The sequence below is a fragment of the Saimiri boliviensis genome, chromosome 10 (genome assembly GCF_048565385.1).
Source record: "Saimiri boliviensis isolate mSaiBol1 chromosome 10, mSaiBol1.pri, whole genome shotgun sequence".
Lineage (NCBI taxonomy): Eukaryota > Metazoa > Chordata > Mammalia > Primates > Cebidae > Saimiri > Saimiri boliviensis.
The window spans coordinates 1835168-1844042 of record NC_133458.1 but is presented as its reverse complement, the minus strand read 5'-3'; the positions used below and the strand labels follow the sequence as shown (position 1 = coordinate 1844042).

General features: G+C 54.8%; 1 protein-coding gene across 4 annotated transcripts in view; it reads right to left on the bottom strand.

Annotated features, from left to right (window-relative positions):
- Positions 1–3823: 3823 nt before the first annotated feature.
- The window catches only part of PTPRN2 (protein tyrosine phosphatase receptor type N2), a 972293-nt gene continuing 967241 nt past the window's right edge, over positions 3824–8875 (bottom strand). For all 4 annotated transcript variants that reach the window (XM_039472901.2, XM_074378841.1, XM_039472902.2 and 1 more), the window contains one exon: positions 3824–5444. In XM_039472901.2, coding sequence (XP_039328835.1) covers positions 5373–5444 — 72 coding nt within the window. In that variant the 3' untranslated portion in view covers positions 3824–5372. The remainder of the gene's footprint in view (positions 5445–8875) is intronic.

The following is an 8875-nucleotide window of genomic DNA, read 5'->3' as shown; positions in this document are numbered from 1 at the left end:
TAAAGTGTTTTAAACTTTTTGACATTTTGTATAAACTTCCCAAAATCAAATTCTAATTTAAGTCTTTTTGACCTCAAATTAACTCTGGGATTTTCTAGTTGGGTCCCTGAAAGGTCAAAAGATATGTCTCTCACCTTGTAATAGATAAATATTAAACTAATTATTCTTATTTTGTATGTTAAATTATATAGGAAGCATTTCCAAATAAATCTTCTGTGAGTTATATTTATGGGTATGTTATTGATATGAGTGTTCCAAAAAATCGTATGAGAGTTCTAGAAATCTGTGTGATCAGTCAAAATTTTGGTTATATTAAACTGTTGTGTACTATACAAATAACCAAATTTCCTTGCCAATCACATCATTATTAAACTCTCATCAGATTTTTAACCACGATTGTTTCAAGTCTCTGTCATTCATAGACAGCTAGTCTTATTTTTGTGGCAATATAGTTATTTGCATAAGTTCAGCAAGAATCTGTTCTCCTTGTACTGGGATGTAACTGGAAACGCTGGTTATGGGACCGAGGCCTTGATTGGTGTGTCGTGTTTTCAGATATGAGCAGACAACTTTAAGAAACTGAAGTTGACTTCACGGGTCCAATAAAGCTCCCACTGGAAAAGCTGCCGCGTTTCCAGCGTTGCAGGTGGTAAGGGATGTCACTTCTTGGCAGGCCCAGGAATCAGGATATTTTTGGAAACTTGAGAAGAAAGAATTCACCCAAATCTACAGGTGGCTCACGTGCAGCCCGACGGCCAGGCTTGGCTTGGCTTCCCAGCCTCAAGAGTCTTCTGTCCATCCAACCTGAGACTCCTTATCAAAAGCGCCAGCAAAGCAAACTTTAAAAAGCCCGTCAATCACTATTCTGGCTGTGGCGATAAAAATAATCAAGACAAGTTTATGACACTAAACTTACTTTGCAAACAAATCAGTCTAACTTTTGTTTTCTTTGTTAGAAACGAAGGTGACTTGAGAGAGAAAAATTATGCTTCAGAAGAAAATGTCAGTGCACCCCGTGTGGGATTCCAGCCTCTCTGAGCTTTTGCTGCCTACCTGTAATAATCTGGAATGGTTCCTGAATTTCTTGTTCACTCCAGCACCTGCTACAACTTTCCAGACTAGTATTTCCCATTTTCTTCACATTTGGAGTTCCCTTTTTCCTGAAGCCTTGCAAGCTGTAGCTGGACGACGTGCTAGAAATCTCAGCAGCTCATACGGACAACTTTCACAGTATCCAAACTGCAAACCAGGAGCTCTGCCATTTACGGCGGCCGGAGACCCAGCAGCCCAGCTTCTAGAAAGCTTCTGGACAGCCTGCCTTCTGGGCTCAGAATTGGAGTTCATAGTTTGTTCCAACTATTAATCGCTGTATTTTTTTTTTAGAAACTAAACTCCCCTCACCAAAGGCCTGATGGCTCACCCCATCCGGTTGATCTGCACCAGAAGCCCCAGCCGGTGACTCCGCCGGTCGTTACTGAACAAAGGCAACCAAACCAGAAAGCAGACTTGCATTTCCCAAAGCAAAGAAGACGTTCTTTCCTTTGAAAAAAGGTGTAAAGGTTCTCTGCTCGACAGACCTTTAGTGGGCTCCGGACCCTCCTCCTAGGCCCGTCTGCACTTCCTTGTAAAATGACATTGTCAGCAAAGAATCCTGCAAAGTCAGCTTAGCAAGAGCCCACCCCCAGCTCTTGACATCTGATCACCTTGATACTCTTTCACCTCGATATCTGATCGGGTCCCTCATCCTCCACCTTCCCCCAGGTGATGTCGGTCACCCTGGCCTTCAGCAGGAGTCCTGTTGGGCGGGTTTAGCCAGAATCCCCTGACCCTGGCACTTCCTCTTGGTAACTCTCCATCTACTCACCCCGAGCCCATGCCCTGGCTGTGGTGCCCCGATGTCTGCTGTCCGTGTGGTGTTTGGAACTGAGCCCTGCTAGGGTTTGGGTATTGGACTCTGCAAACCTCATGTTGAAATCTGATGCCCACTGTGGGATTTGGGGCCTAGTGAGAGGTTTTTGGGTCATGGGGGTGGATCCCTCATGAATAGACTAATGCTGTGGCAGTTCCCACGAAAGCTGGTTGTTAAAAAGAGGCTCGCTCTCCCTCCATGCCATCTCCTGCTTCCTCTCTTCATCTGAGTTCTGCACAGGCATGTGGCCATGAGTGGAAGCAGCCGGGGGCCTCCCCAGACGCAGATGCTGGCACCATGCTTCTCACACAGGCTGCAGAACTGTGAGCCAGAAACCTCTTTTCTTTATAAATGGCCTCAGGCGTTCCTTCACAGCAACACAAGACGGACTGGGAGGAGCCCAGTCTCTGCCCCAGCACCATCCCTGTGCCAGTCTCTGCCCAGCACCAGCCCTGTGCCAGTCTCTGCCCCAGCACCATCCCTGTGCCAGTCTCTCCCCCAGCACCATCCCTGTGCCAGTCTCTCCCCCAGCACCAGCCCAGTGCCAGTCTCTGCCCCAGCACATCCCTGTGCCAGTCTCTCCCCCAGCACCAGCCCTGTGCCAGTCTCTGCCCCAGCACCATCCCTGTGCCAGTCTCTCCCCCAGCACCATCCCTGTGCCAGTCTCTCCTCCAGCACCATCCCTGTGCCAGTCTCTTCCCCAGCACCATCCCTGTGCCAGTCTCTGCCCAGCACCATCCCTGTGCCAGTCTCTTCCCCAGCACCATCCCTGGTGCCAGGCTCTGCCCAGCACCATCTCTGTGCCAGTCTCTTCCCCAGCACCATCCCTGTGCCAGTCTCTCCTCCAGCACCATCCCTGTGCCAGTCGCACGGGTCCTGAATCAAATGTTCCTTCCTGTGTTTCAACAGGTGTCATTCAATGCTTGTTTCCTCACCCCCAAGCCCTTCTGGTGGGAGGGCGCTGCTTAGGAATGACCTGATTTTGGGACAAGGTGATTCTGACGTCCTCATCTCTCACTCTGCCAGTGAAGACAGCTGAGGGCAGCAGGGGAGGTCGGCAGCGGTGGCACCACACCCGGGAGCCCTGGTCTTTTTGGTTACAGTTTGAATGTTCCCGCTGCATCTCCCCGCCATGTGGAGGGGTGTGACTGTGTGGCTTGGGGGGATGAGGTCTCCCCACCAAGGACAGAAGGACAGTCCTAAGATGGGATTGGAGCCCTAGATGAGAGAGTATGAGCCTCATGGTGGGGAGTCAGGGGGCGGGGCAGGGCTGCTGTTAGCCATGGTGTTGATAGGACTGGGAATGGGAGTGGTGGCACCTCCCACCCCAGGGTGCCGAAACCAGGGGGTCACGTGTGGGACGCATGCTGCCTGTAGCTCCTTACCGAGACTGCTTCATCCTGTTTTTTTTTTTTTTTTTTTTTTTTTTTTTTTTTTTGAGACGGAGTTTCGCTCTTGTTACCCAGGCTGGAGTGCAATGACGCGATCTCGGCTCACCACAACCTCCGCCTCCTGGGTTCAGGCAATTCTCCTGCCTCAGCCTCCGGAGTAGCTGGGATTACAGGCACGTGCCACCATGCCCAGCTAATTTTTTGCACCTTTAGTAGAGACGGGGTTTCACCATGTTGACCAGGGTGGTCTCGATCTCTTGACCTCGTGATCCACCCGCCTCGGCCTCCCAAAGTGCTGGGATTACAGGCTTGAGCCACCGCGCCCGGCGCCATCCTGTTTTAAGGATGCAACCTCAGCGACGCCCTGGCCTTCGGTACACATCTAATGCTGTGAATGAAGCAGCCACATGACCTGCAGTTCCAGAAAACAGCCACGGTTCATTTCGGCGTCTAACTGCGTGTTCGGGGCCTCAGGACACAGACGGATGGGAACCGATTGTTCCTCTCCCCAAACAGAGACCGCTTGAATGTGAAATCGGAAGTTTAATATGACACAATTAAATATATATATCTATTTCACACTGGAGGATTTCTCTTGAAACATAAGGAGCTAGAAATTACAAGTAGGTATATGCTTCCTATTTTCAGATAAATTCATTTGTATTAATTATTTAAATTCCAGACAGAGAGAAATAATTTGGGGAAGAAACGAAGTGATGTGAAAGGAGGCGTCCGTCACAACACCGGCCTCTGGGCCTCGCTCTGCCCGTTCAGCAGGCCGCGTGCCCTCCGCTCCTGCCCTTGGCTGAGTGATCTGTCCAGACGGGAGGAGCGCTGTGGGGTGCGGCGGCCGCAGGCCGCTTTCCACCCTCAGCCCTGCGCGGGAAATCAGCCCACACGGCCGCCCCGCGCCGTCTTCCATGTGACCGTTCTGGGTCAATAAAGCGAATTGTCCTATTTCTGGGGTAGGGGGTGTTGGCAAATCTGATACGCAAAAGTTATTTTGTCAGGTCTGAATCGTGTCTGTGTGCTTAGGGTTACATGATGTGAAAAAAATGGCTCACTAAGTGATCTGGAAGAGGTGGCGGGGTGGCCGGGGGCGCCTCTCCCTTCCCTTCCTGGCTCCAAGTGGCACGTGAGGCCTCCCTGTGTCTCCTCCTCTCCCCGGAAACCCTCTCGGTCGTCTCTGGGATGAGCTGGAGGAGACGGCAGGGGCCGGGCAGGGCTGGTGCTCCCAGAACCCTCACCGCCCGCTAAATGCCCAGGCTTGTTCTTCCTGGTTCTCGTTACCTCACAGGCAGGCATTCACGGGGCATCTGTTTTCGTAATGGAGAAATCAATACTTTAACATTAAAAACACGTCTCAGTGTTGGGTGCAGCTGTGAGTTTGCAAAGGTGAGGTCTGGGGAGTACCAGCCTCAAGCGGGTGTCTGCCCCGGGGGGAGCCCCTGAATCTCTCCTTGGGGTGACAGGTGTGGCTGCCGGGGTCTGTCCCCGGTGCTCAGGGCAGTACCGATGCTGATGGGGATGCCGGCGCCATGACCGTCCCCCTTGCCCCGAAGCTGCAGGACGTTCGGTTCTGTCCCAGCGGCTTCTCCCGGTGAGAAACGGTCTTGAAGACAAATGCCAAATGTGACTTGCGTGCCGGGTGGTTGGCGGAGAGCAGCCAGCTTCCCCACTCCTGCTCGGCAGATCCACCCCTGAAGTGGCAGCGGGCAAGCACAGGCTTCCTGCAAACCGCCCCCAGCCGCTGGCTGCGGCATCGCTAACGCAACGTTACTTGCATCTAAGAATGTGATGGGTGCTTTAAGAAAAAGTATTTTTTTAAGGAAGTGAAAATCGATGAACCGATTCCCCTCCACCCATAACCAGATTTTCCCACAAATCTCTCTTGATTAGTGTTTGATTAAACAAAAGTACACATTTTAACGGCTAAACTGCACTGACTATGGGGGAGCTAGGGCCCTATTACTATGCAGTTATAATAGAAGACACACAATTGAAGTCGGATCACGGTCCCTGACACCATCCGCGGGGCGGGGGCGCCCCCGAGGCCCCCGAGGCGCAGCCGCTCACTGGGGAAGGGCCTTGAGGATGGCGTTCACCTCCTCGGCCACGGCCGTCAGCGCAAACTCAAACTGCTCCTGCAGGGCGAGAAAGGAGAGAAGAGCCGGTGAGAGCGCGTCCTGGCCACCTCCCGCTGCCGCGCCCGCAAGCGGAATGGGAGCCGCGTCCCCGTCCCCTGCCCACCGCAGCGGCAGCGCCACCGCTTTTTTGCAGAAACTGTTGAGCAGCAAAGTGAAAGGCTCAGTTTTCCTTAGAGAGGGAAGTGGACCCTTTGGTTTGGGGCACAGACGCAGCTGGAATTTCTCCTGCACTAGAAAGCCTCGTCTTCCCCCCGGGGGAGAAGCTGCCCACAGAAGCAGCGGGAAGGAAACGGCTCCCCGCGTCCCGACCCGTCCTTCCGACCCTATGGCTGCAGGATGCCTCCTCCTGGCCGCCCGCCTTGGCGGACGGAGGGAGGGGCAGGTGCAGACACCAACCGACGTGGCCATTAAAACTCACACTGAGGGCCAAGCAGGCGTTTTTGTCCTTAAAAGCGGGTGTCATCGCTTTTGAGATCCACCTGTTACTCAGCGCAAACCCACTCCGCTCCATGTGCCGAGACACCACCCCTTCTCCACGCCCCTCCTGGATCAGCGGGTGCACGTCCACAGCCACTCAGGCAGGCACACCGGAGGACACCCCTCCCTTGCATGCCAGCCTGCCAAGAGCCTCCAGTGGGCGTGAGGGACCCAGGTGTAGCACCGGAGAGCGGAACTGTGACCTCTCTGCAGGTGAGGTGGAGAGCAGGCGCGACACTCCAGCTGCAGCCGAGAACTCACGGACAGTGACGGCAAGCACCCTGCCCCCCAGCCAGCAGCCTCTGGAAGGAAAGCCCTGCCACTGGCTTAAATACTTGCTCATTTAAGGAACAGAGTAGCCCTGAATAAAACATGATGACTTTCCATTTCTGAATGTTTAGTGTGTAACAGAAATGTGGAGAATAGCTTGAACCAAAACATCAGAAAGTCAACATAACGTTACGCCCATTTCGAGACAAAAGACAGCTTCTCCTTTCATATCCCCCACCTGAGGCTGACGGAGGGTCCGCGGGGGGCGACACCGCCCTTGGTGGCATGGCCACAGGGCCTCTTAGTGGACGTGTTGGAAGCTGTTATTAAAGGAGTCAACCGAGCGTGGCGGCCGCGTCAGGGCGCGCTGAGAAGCTTTGTCTGCGTGCGCCTGTCTCTCCCACCTCTGCACTGGCAGAGGGCACCGTTCCTCTCCTCGAAATCACGGGGGAGCTGCCCCTGGGCGGGGAGGGGCTCAGGTCTGGCTGTGCCACGAAGTGTTCCGCCTGGATGCCAGTTCCTGCCCCGTCTCTCACACCGAGTTTGTTCATGAAAGTGCTGTTTAGAGGATCCAGGGAAATCCACACCCACGGCTGCCTAGGCCATTCCTCCCCTGTGCTGGGCTGCCAGGGCACCCACGAAGGCTTCGTGAGGACTCGGAAGGGCCAAAACGAAGTGTGGCTTTTCGGGAAGCTAAATGTGAGTGTTAGCTACCCATTTACATCTTGTGACACACTGGACACCTCGCCTGAGAAATGATCTTTAAGGGAAGAATAGAGCAGGGCTGCCACCTCGAAGCCCCATCACACGCGGAGGCTGGACGGCGCTGATGCCCAGGCCGGGGGCTGATCCCTCAGAGCTGCCCAGCCGCTCACGCACCCGCTTGGGCATCCAGCAGCAAAGCCCAACATTCACGTAGGGGAGAAGACGGGCAGCTGAGCCGCACCAGGGGCTCCGTCGTAACTATTCACAACATTGCACAGTCGCCAGACAGAGCAGCAGAGAGGGAGCTGGGCTGCGGAGACTGGTGCTCTATTCACTGGCCACGTCTGGCATTGTTACCACCCTGTTTGGTCCAAGGGAGAGGATGCTCAGCTGGGTGTGTTGCTGGCGTGCACCGGGCACCTTACCCGGGGAGTGTGGCTGGTGTGCGCCGGGCACCTTGCTCGGGGTGTGTTGCTGGTGTATGCTGGGCCCCGTGAGCATCAGCTGGCAGGAGAAGGGGACACTTCCCAGAAGGGTGCTGTGGGTCTCAGGGCTGATGTTTGAGGGGACGGGGGCTTGTCCTTTATCGTGTCAGCGCTAGGATGCAGCGTCTATGCCCTGTGGGCCCTCGAGGGTCGGTGGCCATATTCAGAGCAGCATCGGCTGAGCGAACACCACCTAGACCGCACCCTGGAACCCAGGTAGGCTGGGAAAACGCCAGCATCGGGAGTTTATTTCAAAGGAGTGAAATACAGTAGCAGTAGGTGGCCAGAAGGCCATGTCAGCTCAACTGCGTCTCAGCGCCAGCCGTCTGAGCAGGAGGCGCAAAGCCTCTTGGGTTTGCAAAGACAGGACATTTGAGAGGCTGAGACAGGTCATTCTGAGCAAGAAAGCATTTTTTAAAGTATCCTAAAATAAAATTGAGGGCTGCCGGTGAAAGGTCCACAGCTTCTTCCGGTTGACCTGCACACCCCGTGGAGAAGGGGCTGAGGCAGGACGGCCGAGCCAGGCTCTGGCCGGGTCACCACCCCTGGGTCCACGCCGGACAGCGCGTGGGAACACCCGCCTCAGGCTGGCCTGGGACAACCACAGGGTGCCCGCGTAGTTGGGTGGAGGGATGGAGGCTGCAGGAGCGGCCGTGGCTCTCGGACACCTGCTGCTGGGGTTGGGGTCAGCCAGGGCCGGAAGCCGGGGAGCTTTGTGGGGGCTGCTCGGGTTTCTATTTGTGCTTATGTTTACATCTGCAATGCTGCAGGTGTAAACAAAGGCCTGGCTGGAGTTATACAGACAGGCACCCGAAAGAAGGCGGCAGCGAGCGCGTCTCGGCCCTCGCGTGCCCTCCAGGAGGCTGCCCACACCCGGCGGGGCGGCTTCCCAGAACCTCTCAGAACGCGGTGAGGATGAAACACCTTCCTGTGTCTGTCGCCTTCAGCTTCTCTTTTCACAAAAGCAGACCAGCCCCAAGCCACACCCTGAGAGTTGAGCCCTGCCAAAGTTAGGGACTAGGCACTGTGTGTGTGTACGACGGGGCAGAGGGACAGAGATGGAGAGACGGAGACATGGAGAGAGACGGAGAGAAAGAGAGAGAGATAGAGAGAGAGAGGTGGAGAGAGATAGAGATGGAGAGAGACGGAGAGAGACAGAGGTGGAGAGAGATAGAGACGGAGAGAGGCGGAGAGAGATGGAAAGCTACAGAAATGAACAGTTTCAGCGGCACAGGAGGCCTCGGGAGAAGCGGGCTGCAGGCCTGGGGCTGACGTGTGGGCATGGACTGGGCTGAGTGTGATGGAGTCACGTCTGTCACTCCAGGGCTGTGCGGGGCGGGGGAGACAGAAGCATGTCTGGGACCGAAGACCTACACGGGGCACATCTGAGGAAGAGGCTGAGGTTGGACTTTAGGACAAGGGGCAGGTGCAGAAGAAAATGGGGAGGCAAGAAACTCAAATGCAGACATGGAGATGGCAGGTAGGGGACAG